The 27,108-nt window shown below is 47.6% G+C and overlaps 1 protein-coding gene across 1 annotated transcript in view; it reads right to left on the bottom strand.

The window, feature by feature from the left end:
- ak7b (adenylate kinase 7b) overlaps positions 1-27,108 on the bottom strand; it is a 78,364-nt gene that overhangs the window by 32,194 nt on the left and 19,062 nt on the right. The window contains exons 5-11 of the mRNA XM_070879613.1: positions 26,328-26,438; positions 24,254-24,337; positions 22,463-22,551; positions 21,477-21,567; positions 18,558-18,632; positions 2,149-2,298; positions 867-995 (exon numbers count right to left, since the gene is read on the bottom strand). Coding sequence (XP_070735714.1) covers positions 867-995; positions 2,149-2,298; positions 18,558-18,632; positions 21,477-21,567; positions 22,463-22,551; positions 24,254-24,337; positions 26,328-26,438 — 729 coding nt within the window. The remainder of the gene's footprint in view (positions 1-866; positions 996-2,148; positions 2,299-18,557; positions 18,633-21,476; positions 21,568-22,462; positions 22,552-24,253; positions 24,338-26,327; positions 26,439-27,108) is intronic.

Here is a 27,108-nt window from a genome sequence, read left to right as displayed (position 1 = left end):
GCAGGGCGCAAAGCTCAGAATATCAGCGCCGCGTTGATGACGTCAGCGCGACGTGGACGTGCCGCGTCACGCTGACATGTCACGACGTCACTCCCCTTCTTTCAAAGGGGAGGGCCGCTGCGAGCTCTGCAGCCTCTTTAGTGGTGCCCACTGCATCACCAGGGAGTGTGTCGGGCGGGCCGGCAGCCTAGCATCCAAGACTGAAAAGTATGCTGACAGACAAAATATGGCGCCCGCTTTAATGGCGACCGGGGCGCCACAGCCGAGAAGCTTTCCCCCGAGGGGCGCAAAGGGGTTGAAGCGGTGCGATAAGGTGTCTGCGCGTGTGACGATGACATCATCGGTGTGCGTGCGCTGCGCTAATCGTGGGTTGCACGCAAACCACTTTTCACCAGCAGAGCCCCGGAAACAATTCTGTGCGGGTCGCTGTGGCTGCCGTGCCAGCATGCCAACTCCTTAGCGCTCCGTTAACGCCAGCTGGCAGCGCTAACTGGTCCTGCGCAAAGGTGCAATTTTGGCCCCTTAAGCTTTACACACTTGGGAAAAGTAGGCAGTTAAGGTGGATCACATGGAAACATAGAAAATAATAAATAGCATTGATTATTATTTCAAAGTAAGCCAGGAAAATTTAAGCAGAGGACGTTACTAAACAGAAAACTTAAAATCGAGTTCAGGAATAAATTGTTTACTCAAAGAGTGACACATGTTTGGAACAATCTACCAGGCAGGGAAGAAGAAGCAAGAACATTGGGATTGTTTAACATACAATTGGATGGTCTGATTAGAGAGTACTGGAGGGATGAGCTTGGATGGGTCAAGTGGCCTTTTCTCCTGACTTTTCTTGTGTCCCGGTAGAGCAAACATACCAGATTTTCTATAGCTTCTGCAATCACATCTTTTATTTTGATATGGTGCAGCTTGTAGTGCTTGGCCAGCTTTTCTGCCACCGAGGTTTTCCCCACTGCAGGTGGTCCCAGAATAGCGATTTTTAGTGGCTGTGAAAAACAGAATAGCTCATTACCAAAAACCCGCTGGCTACATATGCCTGAACAGCGAAACATTCCTTTTGGAAAATAACAAAAATCCTTTGGCGGGAAGGCAGAAAACAAATACCAACGTAGCAGGGCTGAATTTAGCAAATTTAGCAAACAGACAAGGTCCCGATTTTAACTCCAGGCACGGCGTTTGGGCAGGGTGAGCATTTTAACTCTCGGGCCTCATTAACATGCTGCCGGTCCACTTCCCATTCGATAGAGGCTCAGTTTGGGTCTCCACAATAAATAATAGTATTTTAACAATAAATCAAAACTGACACAGTTAGTAACAACAATGATGGATGAAGAATAAGATACATGTAGGAAGCGGCTACTAGCCTCCGGCATGGAAGGTGTTGGAAAGGTGGCGGGGGTGGGGGGGGGGTGCATTTCAGGAGGGTCTCTCAGGAGGGAAAGAGCGGGGAGTCTGGATCAGGGGAGGCCTCATCTTTCCTTGTGGGGCCCAGAGGAGCACTCCTGCTTGGTATTCAGATTTGGAATTTATCCACCAATGCGGCAGAGGTGCTAATACAGCCCTTTTCAAACCTTCAGGCTCACAAAATTCAAACAAGGTAAAGCAGAAATATACAATTAAATATGGACTGAGTTACTTTGACGGCCAGATTACCAGTGCTTGGGACCTGCATGTGGCACTGGCTGTAGGTTTGATGAACATCCCTCGTCTAGACCCACCTATGAAGAATGGTCACTTGGGTGAGAGAATAGGGAGAAGCACTCCAGCCTGAATCAAGGTCTTCAGAACAGGATGGGAGAAAAATTGGGGGGGGGGGGGAGGGGCAATAATAGAAATAAACACAACACTTCTCCAACTTTCAATAAGTATCTAGTGCAAAAAATAACAGTGGGATTTCTCACTGTCAATTATAGGGAAAAAGGAATGGTTCCAATCAGGCACAGGAGGGTGGATGGCGTCAAACCACCTTGTAAGAATGCAGTTGCTTGTGCTTTCCTCTTGGTTGTTTCTTTCTATATATGAAGGAATTGAGAATGAAGAGGAATATAAAATACCAGATATTTAAATATCCAAGTGTGATAGAGTGTAAAAGGATTTCCTGAAGAAACGATCAATCATTGTGATAATGAACAGCTTTACCAGAAGTCCTCGGGCTTGCTTGTATTCTTTGATAAGGCCATGCATGCTGTCAGCAATACCAGCTTCAGACGTCCAGTTGATGTTGAAGTTTTCCTTGATGTAGAAAGCCTCCATATTCAAGTTCACGAGCAAGTGATCAATGTCTGATTGCTGTTGGAACAGAAAGGAAATTTAAACACTAAAAATTTCAAATTTTGAAAATCATAGGCCTCGAAATTGCTGTAAGGCCCGCCCATTTTTTGGCGGTCCCCGGACAGCACCTACTTTTTTGAGGCCTGCAGGGGGGGTGTCAACGAGCGGCATCAGCAGTGGGCGGCAGGTGCAGGCCTCACGAATCGGAAAACTTCGGAGGCCATGCACCACACATGCACGAGACTTGTTTTTTTTTGTCGTTTTATTAAGCAGCTGACGCCAGATTTGCGATTGGGCCTACTGGGACATCTGCACATACGCTTAAATTCTGCTCACTCCCTTGCAACTGCCAATTGGAGGGGAGAGTGTTGGACAGAGAGGACCAAATTTATCATTAGCCATCCATCGTGGGCATTAAAATGAGTGGACAAAAGGCTTCAAAGAAGATGGTTAAAACCAAGGCCAGAGTTCCCTGGTTTAATGATGAAGAACTGGAGGGGCTTGTATCAGAGGTCGAGTGCAGGTATAAAGACCTCACCCGGGATGGTCGTGGCAAGCCTCCACCACCACAATACAGATGGATTTGGAGTGAGATTGGTAAAGCCGTTTTCTCAATGGCCAACATTGTGCGGGATGGAGATGTTGGAACGATGTGGTGGCATCAACAAGAGTGAGTAACCATTTATTGGAGGCCTCCCATAGAATACCAAAAGATTCTGTGCCAGATGTGTCTGTGTGTTTGAGTGTGCCGCATGAGCAAAAGAGGCCAAGGCTGGCACTTTTCTTTCTGCAGAAGAAAAATACATCCAAGGCAGCAAGCCTGAGTGCCACGGGAGCGGCATTGGTGGGTGACCACCGCCATGCAACCACAAAGGGTGATGCAGATCCCGTGCTAGAGCATGGTAAGGTTATATTAATCTCCGCTGTGTGTAACGCTGATGGCATGAAAGCTCATGCAATGTTAAGTCAAATGGGATTTCTCGCACATTTTGTCGGTCATTATTGGTGTGCCCATGTAGAGATGGAACTCCTTGAAGGCACAATATGAGATGGGACGCCTCACATGTCAGCGTCACCAATTTCCCCCCTGACCCCCCCCCCCCCCACCACACTGAAATGTTGACCTGGACTTGCAGATGGCGATTCGGACAGCATCGACCAATGCACACCATCCACCTCTGGCACACAAAGGAGAAGTGTGGTCCCAACTTTTCCCACCCCGACGTTGTCACCAGCCCAAGACAGCGGCTCCTTCCACCACCCCCCATACCCCACCACCCCCCCCAAGATCACCCATATCCACCACACCCGACTCCGCCACCCAGAGTCCGGAAGAACAGAGCAGAGAGATGAAGGAGAAGAGCCCGTAGTCGAGCCAATTGAGGTAGAGGAGCTGGAACAGGGGGACAGCAGCCTCCTGACATGTGTGCCACCTGTCCGGAGATCCTCGGCGTCGTGATCCGAATTCATGGGCTTCGAACCGGGAGAACCAGGAACAAGTGCTGGCAGGCACAGAGGCTGTGGTTCTAAATCAGTCAAGGTGCGTGAACCCACAAACACCCAACAACCACCTGAGGATGCAGGACGGCCCACAGCTATTCATAAGATGGTGCAGCTATCGAGGACGAGCATGGAGATAGGTGGTGACCAGCAGCAGATAACGGCTGGGGTAGCTGCCACCGTCGAAACCTTTGCTCAGCAGCATACTGACAGGATGGAGCGGTTCATGAGTGCAGTGAAGTGCACCAGCGAGTCTTTTAAGACATTGAAGCAAGCGATGGCTTCTGGCCAGGTCGTGCAAGCCCTCGAGCCCACACCCTCAAGGCAGATGGATCTCAAAGAGCTGGAGAGGGCCTTCAATCACGCCTCTACCTTCTCGCCAAGACGGACATGTCTGCAGAGATCCGGCTGCCCATCTGCACAACCTGCTCAAACAGAGGCACTGAGGGGCAGGGGCGTGGCATGCCGTGTTGAAGGCAGGGTGAAGAAGAGGACCATGGGCCTCATATCGAGGGGGGGGGGGGAAAGAGAGGTGGTGGTAGCGGGTAGAGGGATGGGTATTGGTGGTGCAAATGGTCTTCATGTTATGTCACTTTTGGTTTGCTGGGATTTTCAATAGAGTCATATTATTCACTCTCTCTTGGTCAGTGTCTCATTTTTATATAATGTGTGGTGCCTTCTAAGAAAAACACAGCTCTCCCTCAGGTATTCTGCTCTAAGAGGAATATTTTGCCCTACACATATGACTGCACTGTATAATGGGTCCGGTCGTCAGGCCATAGCGAAATGACAAGTAAGGGTTACCGATGCTGGAAGGCTGCCAGTCAATTGAACTACTTGCAGGGCACACATTAAGGCTTGCACTTCAACCCACTTTTTATTATGACATATATCGCGGAGTGCTACCCCTGAAATGACATGGTCATCAGTGACGTTGTATATATTTTTCGGTCTTCCATACCTCATGTCATGCTGTTCTCACTATCACTTGCAGTGTGCTGCCAGAGCTTTACATTTTCTAACTGTCGCTTATTCACACTGACATAAGCTCATGCTATCTGCGCAGTCACAATCTGTCACTACATATGGTCCGCCTGAAATGGTGTCAACACTCTTGTAGGGCATCGCCATTGAGCCTTTAACATCTCTCGATACTTATTGCCGCTTCCCCTGCCACACCTTCCCTTCAACAGAGTCATATAGATTTACATTTCTCAACTGTCTGTGTGCGGGGTTAAGGTCTATCCCGTTAAGATTTCAGAACCACTTATAATTCTCCAGCATCTGCACAATACCCGGGATGTGGAGCGCTGCAGGACTCTCAGCGTTTCTCCTTGCCGCCTGACTCACAGCCAGCTCAGCCCAGCTTTTTGCCGGCGGTCCTTCTGGCGGACCGCAGGGCGATCTTAGTGGATCGCGACTGAGGAAAATGCCGGTTTTCCCGCCTCCAGCATGGCCGGGCAGCAACACATCGCTCTGGCAGAACCTCCGTGACCAATCTCCCGCTAGGCGGCAAATGGGCGGCACCGGAGGAATCGCTAAAAATTTTTTTATTTCCGGCGGAACCTCGGCGGCTGTAGGCGGCATTTCTACCAATTTCGGCCCCATAGAATCATACGGGGCCATTTCAGCCCATCGTGTCCACGCCGGCCGACAAACAGCTATCCAGCCTAATCCCACTTTCCAGCTCTTGGTCCATACCCTGCATATTACAGCAATTCAAGTGTATATCCAAGCACTCCTTAAATGTGGTGAGGGTTTCTGCCTCTACCACCCTTTCAGGCAGTGAGTTCCAGACTCCCACCACCCTCTGGGTGAAGAAATTCCCCCTCATATCGCCTCTGAACCTCTTACCAATTACTTTAAATCGATGTCCCCTGGTTGTTGACCCCGCTGCCAAGAGAAATAGGTCCTTCCTATCCACTCTATCTAGGCCCCTCATAATTTTATACACCTCAATAAGGTCACCCCTCAGACTCCTCTGTTCCAAGGAAAACAAACCCAGCCTATTTAATCTTTCCTCATAAAATTTTCCAGACCAGGCAACATCCTCATAAATCTCTTCTATACCCTCTCCAGTGCAATCACATCTTTCCTGTAATAAGGTGACCAGAACTGCACACAGTACTCTAGCTGTGGTCTTACGAGTGTTTTATAGAGTTGAAGCATAACCTCCCTGCTCTTGTATTCTATGCCTCGATTAATAAAGGCAAGTATTCCGTATGCCTTCTACACCACCTTATCTACCTTCAGGGATCTGTGGACCTGCACTCCAAGGTCCCTTTGTTCCTCTATATTTCTCAGTGTCCTACCATTTAATGTGTATTCCCTTGCCTTGTTAGCCCTCCCCAAATACATTACCTCACACTTCTCCAGATTGAATTCCATTTGCCACTGTTCTGCCCACCTGATCAGTTGATTGATAGCTTCCTGCAGTCTACAGCTCTTTTCTTCATTATCAACCACACAGCCAATTTTTGTATCATCATATGCAGTTTTCATTGATGATGATCATCATCATAGGCAGTCCTTTGGAGTTGAGGATGATTTGCTTCCACACTGAAAATGAGTTCTCAGGTGACCGAAGAGTCCGATGTGGGACCTACAGTTACTGTCACAGGTAGAGCAGACGGTGGTTGAAGGAATGGGTAGGTGGGGGGCCTCGGTTGCCGTGCGCTCCTTCCGCTGTCGACGCTTGGCTTCAACTTGCTCTCGATGAAGAGACTCGAGGTATTCAGCGACTTCCCGGATGCTTTTCCTCAACTTTGGGCGGTCTTGGACCAGTGATTTCCAGGTGTTGGTGGGAATTTCTTCAAGGAGGCTTTGAGGGTGTCCTTGAAGCATTTCCTCTGCCCACCTGAGGCTCGTTTGCCGTATCAGAGCTCTGAGTAGAGCGCTTGTTTTGGGAGTCTCATGTCAGGCATGCGGACGATGTGGCTCGCCCAACGGAGCTGATTGAGCGTGGTCAGTGCTTCGATGCTGGGGATGTTGGCCTGAGCAAGGACGCTGACATTGGTGCGCCTATCCTGCCAATAGATTTGCAGGATCTTGCAAAGGCAAGTACTTATTCAGTGTTTTGAGGTGGCTGCTGTACATAGTCCATATCTCTGAGCCATATAGGAGGGCGGGTATCACAACTGCTCTGTAAACCAGAGTCTGGTGCCGGTTTTGAGGTCTTGGTCTTCAAACACTCTCTTTCTCAGGCGACTGAAGGCTGCACTGGCACACTGAAGTCAGTGTTGGACCTCGTTGTCGATGTCTGTCCTTGTTGACAATAGACACCCGAGGTCTGGAAAATAGTCCACGTTGTCCAAGGCTTCGTCGTGGATTTTGATAACCAGGAGGCAGTGCTGTGTGGCAGGAGCAGGTTGGTAGAGGACCTTTGTCTTACGGATGTTTAGTGTGAAGCCTATACTCTCGTATGCTTCGGTGAAGGTGTTGACGATGGCTTGGAGTTCGGCCTCCGAGTGTGCGCAGGGGCAAGCATCATCTGTGTACTGTAATTTGATAACGGAGGATGAGACGACCTTGGACCTGGTCTGGAGGTGGCGGAGGTTGAGCAGATTTCCATTTGTCCTGTAATTTAGCTCCACTCCAGCGGGGAGTTTGCTGAGGGTGAGATTGAGCATTGCAGCAAGGAAGATCGAGAAGAGCATTGGTGCGATGACACAGCCTTGCTTGACCTCGGTCCGAACATGGAATGGGTCTGTGGTGGATCCATTGGTCAGAATCGCGGCTTGCATGTCATCGTGGAGCAGGCGGAGGAAGGTGACAAACTTTTGAGGGTAGCCGAATCTGAGGAGGACGCTCCATAATCCCTCATGGTTGACAGTGTCGAAGACTTTTGTGAGGTCAAAAAAGGCTATCTACAAGGTTTGGTGCTGTTCCCTGCATTTCTCTTGTATCTGCCACGCGGTGAAGATCATGTCCATTGGGTGGAATCTGCACTGCAACCCTGGGAGGAGCTCTTCTGCCACAGGGATAAGGCGATTCAAGAGGATTCTTGCGATGACTTTCCCAGTGGTCGATAGCAGGGAGATTCCTCTGTAGTTACCGGAGTCGGACTTGTCACCTTTCTTCAAGATGGTCACGATTACAGCATCTCTGAGATTACCTGGCATGATCTCCTCCTTCCAGATAAGAGAGATGAGATCATGAATCTGTGCTAGTAGTGCTTCTCTGCCATGTTTTCGTGCTTCAGCGTGGACTCCATCTGCACTTGAATACTTGTTCTTCAGTTGTCGGATGGCTTTTTCAACCTCGTGCCAGGCTGGGGTTGTGCTGAGATGGTGGCGGGTGGCATGCTGTGGGATGGAGTCGAGGACACTCACTTCGAAGACAGAGTCTTGGTTGAGGAGATCCTCAAAGTGTTCCTTCCAGCGGGCACTGACTACCTCTTGATGAGCACCTCTCCATTCTTGGTCAGTAGTGGAGTAGGGCCTGGGTGCTTGAGCCATAGGTCATCTTTGACTGCGCTGAAGAATCCTCGCACGTCGTGGTTGACAGCTAGCTGCTGGATTCCTTGAGTTTTCTCCACCCACCATCTGTTCTTTAGGTCGCGGGTTTTCTGTTGAAGGTCTCGGCCTTCAGTCGTCAGTAGAGCTGCTTTCCTGTCCTCGAGTTGTGTTGCTGCTTCCAGTCCAAAAATGCCTTGCACTTGTGGCAGATTAGTTCCTGGATCTTTTGGTCGTTCTTGTTGAACAAGTCTTGGGACCTGGTTTCCTGGTCGAGTGACCGAGCGTCTCTTCATAAGTGTTGATTATGGAAGCCTTGGGGCAGACCAGGCACTGTGGACACTCTGTATCTCTGGGTCACTGGGAGTCGTCAGGTTGGCAGTGAAGCGCTGGCTGAATAGGGCTTTCTTGGCAGGATCTTTGAGAGCTCCAGCGTTGATTTTCATGCGGCATTGTTTCTGTTACCATCGCTGTTTTGGGGCAGTGTTGATAGTGATCACATTGAATTAGGTGGTGGTCGATCCAGCAGTCATCAGCTCCTGTCATGGCATGGGTGATGCGCACATCTTTGCGGTCCCTTGCTTGGACGATGACATAGTCTAGCAGATGCGAGTGCTTGGAGCGAGGGTGGTGCCATGAGGCTTTATATTTGTGCTTCTGATGGAACAGGGTATCGGTTATGATGAGGCCGTGTTCTAAGCATTTCATCAGGAGGAAGGTGCTATTGGATTTGGCTTTCCCTACCCCCTCTCTGACAATCACGCCTCCCCAGAGGTCAGTGTCTTTTCCAACTCTGGCGTTGAAGTTGCTTAGGAGGATCAGCTTGTCGCTCGTTGGGACTCGGGACAGGGATTGTTTGAGGCCGGAATAGAATTCCTCTTTGGTCTTGCCTGTAGCTTCCAGTGTCGGGGCCGTATGCACTGAAGGCTGTAGCGCACTGGTTCCGGGCTAGGGTGAGCTGAGGAGTCATGAGGCGTTCATTTATCCCGCAGGGGGAGTCACTGAGACAGCCCACTAGCTCGTTTTTTACGGCGAAGCAAGCCCCATGGAGGCGGCGTTCTGCTTCTTTGCCTTTCCAAAAGGTGTAGCCACCATCTTGTTCTTTGAACTGGCCTTCCCCTGCCTGCTGGGTCGAGCTTAAGGCGGTGATGTCAATGTCAAAGTGCCCGAGTTCCCCGGCAACGATAGCGCTGCGGTGTTCCGGTCTGTTGAAGTTAAGGTTATCCATTAGGGTCCTGACGTTCCAGGTCCCGAACATCATCTTAAAGTGTGGAAGATGCCTGTGCCTGAATTATTTTAACGTGGGGTGGCCGTTGCACACCGGCTACCACACGGGCTTGACAGAGCAAGGGCTTGGTCCAGTGGCAAGGGGATTCAAGACAACTGGAGGCCAGGCTCTGCTGTATGGGCCTGGTTCATACACACACACATACTCCAACTGTCCTCCTGCCTCCTTCCCACAGGGCCTGAGTTTTGTAGGGCGCAGTGGCGGTCTCGCACTGTTGGCCCGTGCTGCTCTGCTCCTGGATCACAATCTCGCTGTAGATCTACGCTGCGCTGCTCCTGGGCCACGACCCTGCTGCTGGTTCACGTTGCACCGCTTCTGGGCCATGACCCCGCTGCTGGTTTATGCTGCGCTGCTCCTGGGCCATGACCCCGCTGCTGGTCTGTGCTGTGCCGCTCCTGGGACACAGCCCTGCTACTCGCTGCTTCCGAATGTCCCCCGACTTCCCGCTGTCCTACAACCTCTGGACTCTCGCTGTCCTCCGACCTCCGATCTCTCGCTGAACTCCGACCTCCCATTGTCCTCCGACCTCTGGACACTCGCTGTCCTCCGACCTCCCGCTGTCCTCCGACCTCTGACACTCACTGTCCTCCGACCTCCCACTGTCCTCCGACCTCTGATACTCACTGTCCTCCGACCTCCCGCTGTCCTCCGACCTCTGGACACTCGCTGTCCTCCGACCTCCCGCTGTCCTCCGACCTCTGGACTCTCGCTGTCCTCCGACCTCCTGCTGTCCTCCAACCTCTGATCTCTCGCTATCCTCCAACCTCCCACTGTCCTCCGACCTCTGTACACTCGCTGTCCTCCGACCTCTGGACACTCGATGTCCTCCGATCTTCCGCTGAACTCCGACCTGTTCTGGGCCCCGACCCCGCTGCTGGACTCGACCTCGCACCAATGGACTCTAATCAATCCGCTACCTGGAATGCTGTGACGTCCAGTTTGTCGCCCGCTTTGCCTTTATCGCATCCTCTTGTTCTTAATGTATTTATAAAAGTGAAATTTAATGAAATAAATGGCTCATGGAAGGTATGCCTTGCAGGTGAAGATTATATCACACTTGCGGCCTCCCAGGTGTGCACTGTGAAAGATTCCAATGAAACAAGTCCATTTAAAACTTTTGTCATGTATTCAACTTATCATTGTAACCCATGTATAAGCTGACCTAAGTTGTACACCTTGAGAACATTGACCACAAGGGGCGAACTTGTTGGAGACACTCCTAACCTGGACTTTCAGGTATAAAAGGGGAAGCTCCGCCCACCTTCATCACTTGAGGTCTTGGTAATGAAGGCAACTGGTCACAGAGTGACCTTCTCTCAAGTATGAGCCTCATGTGCATTTATACTGTATAGTAAGGACATATCATTGGCGACGAGAAACTAGGATTTAAAGCACGCGAGCATGGCCACTAGCAGCACAGAAGAGAGGTACTGTGTTGGTGATGATTGGGACAACTTTATTGAGGGACTACAGCAAAGTTTTGTCACTAAGGAATGGTTGGGACAGGATTCGGCCGACAAATGCAGGGCTCATCTCCTGACGGTTTGTGGATCCAGAACGTACTCCCTGATGAAGGACCTTCTAGCGCCAGAGAAGCCAGCAGACAAGACGTTCGAAGAGCTCAGTAAGTTGATCGGGGAACACTTTAAACCGGCGAGCAGCATGCACATGGCGAGACAGCGGTTTTACATGCACTGGTGGCGAGCAGGGCAAAGCGTTCCAGACTTCGTGGCAGATCTCCGGCGACTGGCGAGCCTATGTAAGTTCCCAGATGCATGCAGAGCGGAGGTGCTGGGAGACTTTTTTTATTGAGGGCATCGGACACACTGGGGTTTTCAGGAAACTGATTGAGACCAAAGACTTGACCTTGGAAGCGGCGGCTCTGATAGCCCAGACATTTATCTCAGGGGAGGAAGAGACCAGAATCTTGGTATGACAAAAATCTTGGCTCAAATCCGGCAAACGACCAGGGAGTCAACATTGTTAATGCGGCACACAGTTCTCTAGGCAGACAAGGGCAATCGGACATGCTCCAGCATGTAGTCGAACCCAAAGGGGGAATTCAACAAAGACAATGGCTAGCTGAACGGCGATTCATGCCATCGTAATGGACAATGCGGCCAGTAATGGAGCCATCAACACCTGTTAATGGTGCGCTTAAGGACAGTTACAGAGACAGTCAGAGACGATCGACTGGTAATGGACCTTTTGTTTCCAACAACGGGGCCTCCAGCTCATGCTGGAGGTGTGGAGGCAAACAAATATACCTGCAGAAACTGCAACGTCAGCGGTCACTTGGCACATATGTGCAGGAAGCCTGCAGCCAGGTTGACGTACGAGGAGGACGGGCCCGATGTAAGCCCTGCGAGGCCAAATGAATACTGGGGGAAATCGCTGGAAGCTAAAGTTCAGCGAGTTCATGTGGAGCATATATACAGTTCATATGCCAGGACGCCACCGTTAATGATTAAAGTGCTCCTCAATGGCATCCCAGTATTAATGGAGCTAGACACGGGGGCCAGCCAGTCCCTGATGAGTATCAAACAGTTCGACAAGTTGTGGCCGTCCAAGGCCAAGAGGCCAAAATTATTGTCGATTGACGCACAGCTACGGGCATACACAAAGGAGATCATTCCGGTGCTAGGCAGCGCCACAGTAGTCGTCACCCACAAAGATTCGGAGAACAGGTTGCCACTCTAGATTGTCCCGGGGGGCAGTCCCGCACTACTGGGGAGGAGTTGGCTTGCTGTCATGAACTGGAAATGGGGCGATGTCAATGCAATTTCTTCTGTGGAGCGAATATCATGCTCAGAGGTCCTGAACAAATTTGACTCATTATTTCATGGGGGCCAAGGTAGTGATTCACATAAACCCGGACGCCAGGCCAGCACACCACAAGGCCGTACGTGATGCGGGAAAAGATAGAATGCGAATTGGACCGCCTGCGGATTCAGTGACTGGGCGAGCCTGATCGTGCCGGTGCTCAAGGCGGATGGGTCGGTCAGGATATGTAGCAATTACAAGGCCATCATTAATCGGGTGTCACTCCAAGACCAGTACCCGCTACGAAGAGCGGAGGACCTCTTTGCGACGTTATCCGGTGGCAAACCTTTTTCAAAATTGGACATGATCCAGGAGCTGGCGAGTGAGTCGAAGAAGCTGACCACCATCATGACACACAAGGGGTTGTTTGAGTATAACAGATGTCCATTCGGGATTAGTTCGGCTGCCGCGATCTTTCAGCGAAATATGGAAAGCCTCCTCAAGTCGATTCCAAGGACGATGGTATTTCAAGACGACATCCTCATCACGGGTCACGATACTGAAGAACACCTCCATAACCTGGAGGAGGTGCTACGCAGACTGGACCAGGTAGGGCTGCAACTGAAAAAGGCGAAGTGCGTTTTCTTAGCTCTAGAGGTAGAATTCCTGGGGAGGGTAGCAGCAGACGGGATCAGACCTACTGCATCCAAAATGGAAGCGATCCAGAGAGTACCCAGACCCCGTAACACGACGGCGCTGCGTTCATTCCTGGGGCTCCTGAACTATTTTGCTAACTTTCTTTCCAAATTGAGCACGCTGTTAGAGCCGCTACACGTGCTCCTACGCAAAGGTCGCGATTGGATCTGGGGGGACAGCCAGAAAGAGCTTTTGATAGAGAACGCAATTTGTTATGCTCCAGCAAACTGTTAACGTTATATGACCCGTGTAAGAACCTTGTTTTAACATGCGATGCGTCGTCCTATGGGGTCAGGTGTGTGTTGCAGCATGTGAATGCCAATGGTCAGTTACAGCCGGTAGCTTATGCCTCCATAAATCTGTCCCAGGAAGAAAGGGGCTACGGGATGGTAGAAAAGGAAGCGCTAGCATGTGTACATGCAGTAAAAAAAATGCACCAGTACCTGTTTGGCAGGAAATTTGAGCTGGAGACAGACCACTAACGTCCCTTTTGGCCGACAACAAGGCCATAAATGCGAATGCATCGGCCCGCATACAGATGTGGCCACTCACGTTAGCCGCCTATAACTACACAATTCGGCACAGACTGGGCACTGAAAACTGCGCCGATGCACTCAGCAGGCTCCCACTAGCCACCACTGAGCACGATGCTGAGATGGTCATGGCTGTTGAAGCTTTCGAAAGCGAAGGCTCACCTGTGACAGCCTGTCAGATTAAAGTCTGGACAAATAAAGAACCGCTACTGTCTTTAGTTAAGAAATGTGTCCTGAATGGAGGGGCATGCCCTGAGGAATTTAAACTGTTTCATAGATGAACTCTCGATTCAGGCCGATTGCCTACTATGGGGAAACCGATGTGTTTATCAGAGAGGTGTTTGTCAGAGAACTTCACAATGAGCACCCGGGCATTGTCATGATGAAGGCAATTGCCAGGTCACACGTTTGGTGGCCAGGGATAGATGCAAACCTGGAACTTTGTGTTCGCAGGTGCAACACGTGTGCTCAGCTGGGCAACGCACCCAGGAAAGCCCCCCTTAGCCCTGGTCCTGGCCCGCCAAGCCATGGTTATGCATCCATGTGGACTACGCAGGTCCTTTCATGGGAAAAATATTTTTGGTTGTAGTAGACGCCTACTCCAAATGAATTGAGTCTGCCATTTTAAATTCAAGCACATCCTCTGCCACGGTAGAAAGTCTACGGGCAATGTTCGCCGCCCATGTCCTACCGGATGTCTTGGTCAGCGACAATGGCCCGTGCTTCACAAGCACTGAATTCCAGGACATCATGGCAGGCAATGGAATAGAAACATAGAAAATAGGTGCAGGAGTAGGCCATTCGGCCCTTTGAGCCTGCACCGCCATTCAATAAGATCATGGCTGATCATTCCTTCAGTACCCCTTTCCTGCTTTCTCTCCATACCCCTTGATCCCTTTAGCCGTAAGGGCCATATCTAACTCCCTCTTGAACATATCCAATGAACTGGCATCAACAACTCTCTGCGGCAAGGAATTCCACAGGTTAACAACTCTCTGAGTGAAGAAGTTTCTCCTCATCTCAGTCCTAAATGGCCTCCCCTTATCCTAAGACTATGTCCCCTGGTTCTGGACTTCCCCAACATCGAGAACATTCTTCCCGCATCTAACCTGTCCAGTCCCGCCAGAATCTTATATGTTTCTATGAGATCCCCTCTCATCCTTCTAAACGCCAGTGAATAAAGGCCCAGTCGATCCACTCTCTCCTCATATGACAGTCCAGCCAGCCCTGGAATCAGTCTGGTGAACCTTCGCTGCACTCCCTCAATAGCAAGAACTTCCTTCCTCAGACTAGGAGACCAAAACTGAACACAATATTCCAGGTGATGCCTCACTAAGGCCCTGTACAACTACTGTAAGACCTCCCTGCTCCTATATTCAAATCCCCTAGCTATGAAGGCCAACATACCATTTGCCTTCTTTACCGTCTGCTGTACCTGCGTGCCCACTTTCAGTGACTGATGAACCATGACACCCAGGTCTCGTTGCACCTCCCCCTTTTCTAGTCTGCCGCCATTCAGATAATATTATGCCTTCGTGTTTTTGCCCCAAAATGGATAACCTCACATTTATCCACATTATACTGCATCTGCCATGTATTTGCCCACTCACCTAATCTGTCCAAGTCACCCTGCAGCCTCAGCCTCTTAGCGTCCTCCTCACAGCTCACACCGCCATCCAGTTTAGTGTCATCCGCAAACTTGGAGATATTACATTCTATTCCTTCATCCAAATCGTTAAAGTATATTGTAAAGAGCTGGGGTCCCAGCACTGAGCTCTGCGGCACCCCACTAGTAACTGCCTGCCATTCTGAAAAGGACCCGTTTATCCCGACTCTCTGCTTCCTGTCTGCCAACCAGTTCTCTATCCATGTCAGTACATTACCCCCCAATACCATGTGCTTTTATTTTGTACACCAATCTCTTGTGCGGGACCTTGTCAAAAGCCTTTTGAAAGTCCAAATACACCACATCCACTTGTCCACGCTGCTAGTTACATCCTCAAAAAATTCCAGAAGATTTGTCAAGCATGATTTCCCTTTCCTAAATCCATGCTGACTCGGTCCGATCCTGTCACTGCTTTCCAAACGGGCTGTTATTTCATCCTTAATGATTGATTCCAACATTTTCCCCACTACTGATGTCAGGCTAACCGGTTTGTAATTACCCGCTTTCTCTCTCCCTCCTTTTTTAAAAAGTGGCGTTACATTAGCTACCCTCCAGTCCATAGGAACTGATCCAGAGTCAATAGATTGTTGGAAAATGATCACCAATGCATCCACTATTTCGAGGGCCACTTCCTTAAGTACTCTGGGATGCAGACTATCAGGCCCTGGGGATTTATCGGCCTTTAATCCCATCAATTTCCCTAACACAATTTCCCGCCTAATAAGGATATCTTTCAGTTCCTCATTCTCACTCGACCCACTGCCCCTAGTACATTCGGAAGGTTATTTGTATCTTCCTTTGTGAAGACAGAACCGAAGTATTGAGTCAATTGGTCTGCCATTTCTTTGTTCACCATTATAAATTCACCTGAATCCGACTGCAAGGGACCTACGTTTGTCTTTACTAATCTTTTTCTCTTCACATATTTATAGAAGCTTTTGCAGTCAGTTTTTATGTTTCCTGCAAGCTTCCTCTCGTACTCTATTTTCCCCTTCTTAATTAAACCCTTAATCCTCCTCTGTTGAATTCTAAATTTCTCCCAGTCCTCAGGTTTGTTGCTTTTTCTAGCCAATTTATATGCCTCTTCCTTGGTTTTAACACTATCCTTAATTTTCCTTGTTAGCCATGGTTGAGCCACCTTCTCAGTTTTAATTTTACTCCAGACAGGGATGTACAATTGCTGAAGTTCATCCATGTGATCTTTAAATATTTGCCATTGCTTATCCACCGTCAACCCTTTAAGTATCCTCTGCCAGTCTATTCTAGCCAATTCACACCTCATACCGTCGAAGTTACCTTTCCTTAAGTTCAGGACCCTAGTTTCCAAATTAACTTTGTCACTCTCCATCTTATTCAGGAATTCTACCATATTATGGTCACTTTTTCCCAAAGGGCCTCGCACAACAAGATTGCTAATTAGTCCCTTCTCATTACACATCACCCAGTCCAGGATGGCCAGCTCCCTGGTTGGTTCCTCGACATATTGGTCGAGAAAACCATTCCCTAATACACTCCAGGAAATCCTCCTCCACCGCATTGCTACCAGTTAGGTTAGCCCAATCTATATGTAGATTAAAGTCGCCCATGATTACTGCTGTACCTTTATTGCACATATCCCTTATTTCTTGTTTGATGCTGTCCCCAACCTCATTACTACTATTTGGTGGTCTATACACAACTCCCACCAGCATTTTCTGCCCCTTGGAATTCCGCAGCTCCACCCATACCAATTCCACATCATCCAGGCTAATGTCCTTCCTTACATTGATTTTCTCTTTAACCAGCAACGCCACCCCGCCTCCTTTTCCTTTCCGTCTATCCCTCCTAAATGCCGAATACCCTTGGATGTTGAGTTCCCAGCCCTGGTTAACCTGGAGCCATGTCTCCGTGATGCTAATCACATCGTATCCGTTAACTGCTATGTTATGTTAACTGCTATGAATCAACCATGTCAGAATGGCACCGTTCAAGCCGGCCTCAAACGGCCAGGCAGAACGAGCAGTGCAGATAATCAAACAGGGGATGCTCAGAATCCAAGGGGGTTCCCTACAAAGCCGCTTATCAAGCCTCCTGTTGGCCACTAGATCCCGACCACACTCGCTCACAGGGGCTCCACCCACAGAGCTGCTAATGAAAAGGACGCTCAAAACCAGGTTATCCCTTATACACCCTACTATGAAAGAAATTGTTGAGAGCAGGCGTCAGTCACAATGTGACTACCATGACAGGAATGCGAGGGCGCAATATATTGATATCAATGACTCTGTTTTTGTCCATAATTACGCTGCAGGGTCCAAATGGCTTTCAGGCACTGTGATTGCCAAAGAGGGGAATAGGGTTTTGGTAGTTAACTTACCAATGGACAAATCTGCCGCAAACATGTGGATCAAACTAAAAGGAGGTTCAGCAACCCCATAGAAGAAGCAGAGGAAGAACATGACGTAGAGGTTACTCCACCACAGGTGACCGGAACCAAGTGGAGGAGAGCCCAGTCACTGTGGGCAGTCCGGACAGGCCTGAGGCACCGCAAACAGCAGACACTCAGGCCAGCGCCCAACAACCGGAGCCCCAACTCAGGCGCTTTACAAGTGAGCGTAAACCACCAGAGAGACTTAACCTGTGATCCCAATAAGACTTTGGGGGGGAGGTAATGTCATGTATTCAACTATCATTGTAACCCATGTATTGGCTGACCTAAGTTGTACACCTTGAGAACATTGACCACAAGGGGCGAACTTGTGGGAGACACTCCTAACCTGGACTTTCAGGTATAAAAGGGAAAGCTCCACCCATCTTCCTCACTTGAGGTCTTGGTAATAAAGGCAACTGGTCACAGAATGACCTTCTCTCAAGTATGGGCCTCGTGTGCATTTATACTGTATAGTAAGGACTTATCAACTTTAACCTGCCTTTTTTCTTTCAGATGCTGAAGGAGCACCAGTGTACTCTTGTATATTATAGTTTATAATATTCATTACTTAGAATGACTGTAAAAAATTTGCTGGAGCCGCCTCCCACATCTGCTCCTTACCGTAGTCAGCACTCACAGCATGTTTAGCAGCTGTTCCTGCCTTATGCCTTCTCTTCCGATAATCTGTCCAGTTTCACTCTGGTCCCTGTCTTAAGTCTGCCTGCCAACTTGTCATTGTGTCTAATTTCTCTCCTAGTCTTCCTTCCCACTTTCTCCAGCCTCATTTCTTCCTTTCAATCAACTATAGAAGAAGGTACCTGCTGCAGCAACAATGTTCTCAGGATGTGGGAAACACTGCAAGACTGCAGTGGCCATATAAAGCCACTTATTTGTTACTTTGATAGAATTGAAACCCAAAAAGTTAACATAAGCACAGGTTAAAATGAGAAACAAATGGCATACTAACTGTCAACTCATTGTTGAGCAGGGCATTTTCTTGTGGAACGAGCTGGATCTTGCCAGGTCCAAGTTTGCTGATCATCTGTAAAGATAATTACTATATTTACCAGGTCTCTCAAAATAATAGGCACTGGATTCTAGATTCAACTGTTCTTTTGAAATCTCCCAATTGCTTAGTAGTTGAAGGCATTGTTTAAGACAGAACTAAGGAATACAGACCAGAAGTTATATGGTTTAATTTCCTATACTAATATAGTTGATCCTATAATAAAGGGGAACATCTGTATAGCGAATTATAATGTCTAAATGTCTCAAAGCAATGAATCACTTTTGAAGTCCATTGACTGCTATATAAATAAACATACAGCATTAATAACATCCCACGAACAGAAATTAAGTAAATGACCAGCCAATCTGTGGTATTGGTTGGGGAGCAATGTTGACCAGGACACCATGAAAACTCTGTTTTTTTTTGAAAATTGCCACAGCATCTTTAACACCCAGCTGAAGCACCGGAACAGATTGGCGCCTAACGTGTCTGTTGAAGAACGAGATGTCCAACAGTGCAAGAAACAAGAAACTGACTGAACAGAACAGAGTTTTCAGTGAAATTGAATCTAATGCCAAAAGCTTCTCTTAATATCAAAAATTATTAATTATGGAACTTTAGCCTTCAATATAAGCCCATCTTCACTTTACAAGTCAGTATGGCTCTAACCGTAAAAGAGAGTTATCTGCATCTCAGATGGTTTCAAATTCAAACTTGAGCAGATTGCCTTCTTTTCCAGCCAGAAAGAAAGCCAAAACCTTGACCTCTGACTCCTTCCCTCACCTGTCTGCATCAAGGATTGGCTCATTGCACTGTCAATCAAAATTACCACTGCAGACGCCCCCCCCCGCAACCTCACATTGATGTGTGTCATGGCAACACATTGTCTGACCAGCTAGGACTCCCGCTGTGTTCAATAAAAGGAAGCTGTTGCACTGTTATATTGCAAATGTCTCTATAATGTACTAATTAACACAAATGTCTCAAACTGATATAGTATGTAAGAAGCACAATTCTGTTAGTCACTTCATCTTGTCCCAACTACTTGATCTAATCTACATTCCCAAAGTACAACAGTGACTACACTCCAAAAAGTACTTCATTGGCTGTAAAGCGCTTTGAGACGTCCGGTGGTCGTGAAAGGCGCTATGTAAATTCAAGTCTTTCTTTTCCAGGTCGCTGGTGGTTGTTTTTAGTTTATTCTTGGGTTGTGGACATTGCTAGCAAGGCTGGCATTTATTGTCCTAGTTGACCTTAGAAGGTGATGGTGGGCCTTCTTCTTGTGCTGATTTTCTTTGAACATAAGAAATAGGAGCAGGAGTGGGCCGTTCGGCCCTTTGAGCCTCTTCCACCATTCAATAAGATCATGGCTGATCTTCTACCTCACCTCCACTTTCCCACCCGATCTCCATATCCCTTGGTTCCCCTAGATTCCAAAAATCTATCAATCTCAGTTTTGAATATACTCGACGACTGAGCATCTGCAGATCTCTAGGGTAGAGAATTCCAAAGATTCACAACCCTTTAAGCGAAGAAATTTCTCCTCACCTCAGTCCTAAATGGAGCAGTTTGAAAGAACTGAGTGGCTTGCTGAGCCACGTCATAAGTTAAGAAATAACCACGTCATTGTGGGACTGGAGTCACATATAGGCCTAGACTGGGTAAGGATGGCAGGTTTCTGACCCGAAAGGACATTAGTGAACCATTTGGGGTTTAACAACAATCCAACATGGTCACTTTTACAGATGTCAGCTTGCTTTCTTTTATTTTGAAATTTTTGTGGGAAGTTAACCCCTTGTGTGCTAAACACCTTCGTTCTGACCATGGCCCTGAGCTTCCGGTTGCCTGTCATTTTAATTCTCCGCTCCATTCCCACTCTGACCTCTCCGTCCTCGGCCTCCTACACTGTTCCAATGAAGCTCAACGCAAGCTCGAGGAACAACACCTCATCTTTCGTTTAGGGACTTTATAGCCTTCGGGACTCAACAGTGAGTTCAACAATTTCAGACCATAACCTCTGCCCATATATTGTTCCCTTTCCTCCCTTTCTGTCCCCACCCCCCTCCCTTTTTATTTTCCTTTTCTTTTCTCTTTCCCAAGGCAGCTGGTGATTATTCTGCCATTCACACCCCATCGAGACTCATCTTTTGTTTCCTAACTTGTGACATTACCATCTAATTTTTGCCCATCATCCCTGTTGCCTTTTAAATCACTCCTGCCATCCATCCTATCACAGACCTTCCCTCTTGTTCTTTCCTCCCCTCCCCTTTCAGTGCCACTGCACTTCCTTAATAATCTGCTACATTTCCAACTTTTCCGGTTCTGACGAAGGGTCACAGACCCGAAACGTTGACTCTGTTTCTCTCCACGGATGCTGCCTGACCCGCTGAGATTCCAGCATCCGCAGTATTTTGCTTTTTGTATTAACTTGATAGCAACACCTTGCTATAGATTAACCCAAAACCCCTTCGAAGACAAACAGGCAAAAATCTCAAAACGTTGCCCAGTCTAGGGAGGGGAAACAAATCAACCAGGATTGCTGTTCCATCCTCACAAGCACCTCAGCAAACCCTTATTGCAGGATGGTCAAGCTGACATGAAAGTGAAGTTTCATGGATTATTTTAGGAGGAATGGGTTCAAGGCCATCTTATTCCAAACATGACCTCATTTTCTACTGGCAGGGTTAGGTGGAGATGGAGGTGTAGGCAGGGTTGCTCAGACACTTCCCACGCGTCAAAATTAAGTTAATGCAAGAAAATGATCTTGCACTGGAAGCATTTATATACTGTTTTATGATATATATATTTTATAAGATTAAATGGCACTATCAAAAAAAGACTGATATTTATCTTCAGGAATGATCTCTAAGTGTTTACCTTGACTATCTTTTTCAGCGTGTGCTTTGCCTCATCCAATGCAAGAATGTAATACGATTTTGGTTTATGTTCTGCTACATTTTGCAACACTCTGCAAGATAAGACCAAAAAAATTAATTATTTTTAAACACAAACCCCTAAATTCACTGATCCACATATTCACTGGTCCTGGGAACAACCCACCCGTTGTCCTTCACTTTCATCCTGTCTGGAAAATTTCAGAAAATGTAATAAATAGAAATAATCAATTCAAAATGAATGTGATATTTCAGCAAGTAAAAAACTAAGGGGTGATTCTCTGATCTCACACGTGAAGGGATTGCAAGGAGATACTGTACAGCTACAACATTATATTCCGTTTTGACAAAGGATCATCGACGTGAAACGTTAACCCTGTTTCTCTCTCCACAGATGCTGCCAGACCTGTTGAGTATTTCCAGCATTTTCTGTTTTTATTTTAGATTGCCAGCATCCACAGTATTTTGCTTTTGTGTTAACATATTCTCTGACCTGTATTTCCATTGAGCACAGCTCCCCACTGGGAGTGAGGAATCACCCCTTGCACTTGTTTTAAAACAATGGCCCAGAAATCCCGGCCTCCCCGGGCCCGTACGGAGTTTCTACAGACCCGGGAAGGCATCAGAAAAGCCAGATTTAGAAATTGCCCATATGAGACACTGCTTTCACCTCAGGTTGAGGACAGCATAGAACAAGCCACAGCCAGTTCCATGGAGATCCAATAAGCCTGGACCAGAAAGACTGGTCAAGAGCCAACAGAGATGCAAGACTGTCCATAATTGTGATGGAGGTTAAATTAATACAGTATGGTTTGGTAACTGCAGCATTAGATTGCTGAACTCAACAGAATGTTGTACTTGGGACAGTTTACTAAACTGTACTTCCTGATAAGTTAAGCAAGGAATGCTACTGCTGATATCCTTGGCTTGATAGTTAAGTTCTCCTACTCCCCTTTGTTCTATACTTACGAAGCTAAGTCATTGACATGAATGGCTGGAACAATATTTTGCCCATTTCCGAAGCATGGTATTGCTGGACTCAGCCCAAGCCAGGCTTCCTGAACACAGAAAGAAACAGTCACATGAGATTAGAATTGCATATACTGGGATACTGTATAAAGTACAGCAACCCCATGAGAATCACATCACTGCATTAAACACAACAATCACATATAAGGTCATCAGTACTAGCAGACCAAGGCAACATCCACTTTTGACACAACAGAGGTGTGGAACTACATAGTCATCTTTGCCATTAGTCAAATAATGCAGTCCTGGTCACAGTAAAATTGGTTGAGTTTCTGTATGGTTGCTGAACAGGGACGATCCAATAAAAGCAGCAATTAAGGGAAGTTGAAATGAATTAAGGAGACTAGGATGAAGAGACTCAAGGGGATGTGGTGAAAGAAATGAGGTGAAGATCTCTAGTGGCACACTTGCCCACCTGCAAATTTACACAGGTGCTGCAATATGTTTGTTTTCTAAAATTGAGAAGCCACAGTGAAGGGCTGAGGCCCATGAGACGGTTCACCGCCAACACGGAAAAGAGTAAAAGAGATGCGCCAGGAAACCCTCATTTCGCCGAGCTGATCGGGAGAACCCCTGAGAAAATTCCCCGTGATGAGGTCAGTCAGTACAACAAAAGTCAGCAACTGCAACTGCACTATCAGAAAGGAAAACTGGCGGAAAGGAGGATTCACAGAAGTTATAAAACACCTTTGGCAAAGCATCAGAAGGAACAACTGATGAAGACAGCTGTTAGAATCATCGGGGGAAAATTTCTGTTGCGTCTGTTTGGGGGCAGTAACATCTGGGATGCGGGACATTTTGCGGCAAGTGCAGAAGTTCCGCCCCGCTCGCTAAATTCGGGTTACTGCCCCCGAAAGGAAGTGGAGCGCCAATTAACACGCTCCACTTTCTTTCTGGGGCGGAATTGGGATGGACGCATCGGGAGCGGGGCACAGCGCTACACACTGGGCAACGTAGCGCTGCCACATAGGGGGGCACTTCCCTTAATTAATGGGATGGGCTCAAGGTGAAATTCTGTAGTAATGAGGGGCCTACCTGGACCACCGGGGAGCGGGGATGCCAACAGCCCGGAACTGAAGCAGAGTGCCTGGCTGACCAATCGCGACACGGACCCTGCATTCAAAGTGCCAACGGGGCGCTCGGTAAAATCGGCTGAATTTTTTTTGTAATGGCCCATGCCGCCCCTTTAACTTGCGCCCTGCCCTGTACGCGCCCCCTGAAGCTGTCGTTGGCATCACCTGGCGCAGCTTCAGGGGGCGATACCCAATTTAGGGTCTGGGACATTAATGGGGCGCTGCGCACGGCGATGATGTTGTCATCGCTGGCGCAGCGGAACGGGGTGCTACGAGTTACCGCCGCCGCTAAACTCCTGCAGAATTTAGCGGGAGTCATTAGCAGCGCCGCGCCCAGTCGAAAAGTTGTTTGCACACTGTTCACTAAAGGGTTGCGTAAACAGCCATAGGATCTTCCAGCACAGCAGGAGGCCATTCGGCCCATCGTGCCTGTGCCAGCTCTTTGAAAGAGCTATCCAATTAGTTCCACTCCCCTACTCTTTCCCCAATCGCCCTGAAAATTTGATGCTTCTTTTCAATAAGTAAAACAACAAACTCGTGGTAATAACATTTGGAATATATTGCATAACACAAAAGAACTGATGCTGTGAATCGAGGTATGGATTGTGTATACTCAAGACTGTCACGGTGAAAAATATAATTTTCCCATATTCTTTACCTTGAAAAAGTAGTGAAATATAGATTCGCCCCTTCCATAAACAATCCCAGAAGCAATAACGTATGTAGTAAACTTGCGCTTCTTCTAAAATTAAACAGAGATATAAAATATTTTCTTTACAAATAAAATGATCATCAGTAGCCAGGCTCTATCTTCACACTCCTGTCAACATGCAGTCTTCCCCCCTCATGCAGCCACCATTCCCACACTGCCATCAGCACCCATGTACACTCCTTCTGGTGCCTGGCCTTCGCCTGGCACCTTACAAGGATTGCTGAGTTCAGTAATTAACCATGTAGAGAAATCCACGGCACAGACCTTGCCCTACAGTAACCCACCCCTTCCCCCTCCACCAAGAAAAAATGGTATTGTTTTCATTAAATAATCTTTACATGATCAGTCTGCAAAAATCCATTTATTTACTTGATGTTCTTACTGTCTACATCAAATATTTAGGGGTACATAGGAACAAGAGTAGGCCTGTTACACCATTTAATTAGATCATGACTGATCTGTATCTTAACTCCATTTACCCGCCTTGGCTCTGCAACCTTTAACACCCTTACCTAATAAAAAGCTATCAACTTCAGTTTTTACATTTTCAATTGACCCCTATCCTCAACAACGTTTTGTCGGAGAGAAAATTGGCATTGTGGATCAACTGGTTGTTATAGAAACTGCCTGGTTTTTATTTTGGAAATGAAAATTGGGCGGATTCTGTACCAGGATGCTGATCCACAACGGCACGGGGAGCAAGTTGATAATCTACCCTGTAAAAACGATTACATGGTATCACCTGAATAATTAAGTCGTTCATAATACATTTCACTTTCTCTTGACAACAAAATGCTGTTGGAATGTGAAACTGTACAATAAATGCAACACATTATTTCTTAAACTTGAATTACTACAATTTTCCCCCTTACATCCTCTGAAAATAACATTTCTCAAAGCAGATAAAAAAATTGAGATTGTGTCGAAATGTAACTTGTTTTTGTCACTCACGGCTTGTTACATATAATGAAATAGGATATTTATAGTCTTAGAGATTTATCCCAAATTTCGGAACTGAACACCCAAAACAGTAAGATAAAAGAGACCTTACATACAGTACAGTATGCACAGTAGACCTACAGCACAGAAATTATTGCAGGGTATTTGGCTCCCCTGCTTTATCTGGAAGTCCAGGCCCCGGCCTGCGTGAGAACACCAGCGGCAGGTCAGGGCCATAAAAGGAGCGGAGGTGCGACTCCCGGGAGCAGCGTGGAGGCATTCCACTTCAGGGAGCAGTGTGAGCTGGTGCAGGAGGGCGACGGCAGCGAAGAGTGACGTCATCAAGGTCCAGGTCGGTGATTGGAGCGTGGGCAGATACAGCAGGAGCAGCAAGAGACTGTGGAGGAATGTGATCTGGGCCCAGGAGAGGTCTGAGTTCGGGGCTAGTGGCCCAGGGGCAGCACGGGCCAGCCCACACTACGATGTGTGCGCGCACTAGGTCCGTGCAGCAGAGCAGGTCTCCAGTCATCTTGGATAACCCTTGCCACTGGACCAAGACCTAGCTCTGTCAAGCCCATGTGGTGGCTGGTGTGCAATGGCCACCCCACACGTTAAAAAAATCCACGCACAGGCAGCTTCCACCCTTCAGGATGTAGTTCAGGACCTGGAATATTAGGTCTGTCATTGAAACACCTGTGAACTCATCCTTTTTTGGCATGGAAGCAAGTCATCCTTGTTCCGAGGGACTGCCTGTGATGACAGCACAGAAACAGGCCATTTGTCCCAACAGCGTTTATGCTCTACATGAACCTCCTCCCGCCCCACTTCATCTAGCAACATATCCATCTATTCCTTTCTTCCTCATGTGCTTATCGAGCTTCCCCTTAAATAATCTATGCTATTTGCCTCAACCACTCCATGTGGTAGCACGTTCCACATTCTAACCACTGTTTGGGTAAAGAAGTTTCTCCTGAATTCTCTATTGGATTTAGACTACACTGATGTCATACTTCAAGCCATTACAGCTGTACACAGAAGATTTACTTTTCTAAGATTCAAATTATCTTCTGTGGTTACATACAGTTTTTCCAAGTTTGATAACCAGTTTCTCAAGGTTGATGTGGTCCTTAAAGTTTGGATGAGCCTTTCTTTTACGATAGTCATCTTCCGTTAAGGAAACCACTGGATCCTCCTGCAAAAAGAAATTAGCAGTCGACTTTATTTTCATGTGAATTAAACGCATTAAAACAGCATATTTTATGATTTAACTTTTTTCAGTTTTATGTAGAATATATACAATAATGGATGCCTGGAAAGACTACAAAGCAGCAATTAAGGAATTGAGATGATTATTTTTCTCCTAATCTCCCTTCTCTTGAACATAAGAACATAAGAAATCGGAGCAGGAGTAGGCCATATGGGCCCTCGAGCCTGCTCCGCCATTCAATAAGATCATGGCTGATCTGAAGGCGCCAACTCCAGCCATGCATGCCTCCACAGATTCGGCAGCTCTCCATTACCTTGCCCAAGAGCCTAAACTTCAGGTTTCAGCACACACAGTGAGAATGGTCAGCTATTCAACCATTAGTGGCATCACAGCTGAACCCGATCCTGCCCTCACCGGAGTCTGGAGGTTTCCACTCTGTTCTGCCTCATTTATGGGCATAAATCAGGGGAACCCAATCGGAAAAGTGGAGGAGTGATGGTTTCCCAATGGAGACTAGGACAGTAGACCCGATGGCATCATTAAGATACAGGAATACCTGACTAACCATATTGTTGGACACTTCCTCGGAAGAACCCCAATCACAGTATGTAATGCTTTCAGTGATATTGCATGAAAGAAGGCAAGCCATGGTTAT

This window comes from Pristiophorus japonicus, chromosome 4, assembly GCF_044704955.1.
Source record: "Pristiophorus japonicus isolate sPriJap1 chromosome 4, sPriJap1.hap1, whole genome shotgun sequence".
Classification (NCBI taxonomy): domain Eukaryota; kingdom Metazoa; phylum Chordata; class Chondrichthyes; family Pristiophoridae; genus Pristiophorus; species Pristiophorus japonicus.
This window is presented reverse-complemented; position numbering and strand designations above follow the sequence as displayed.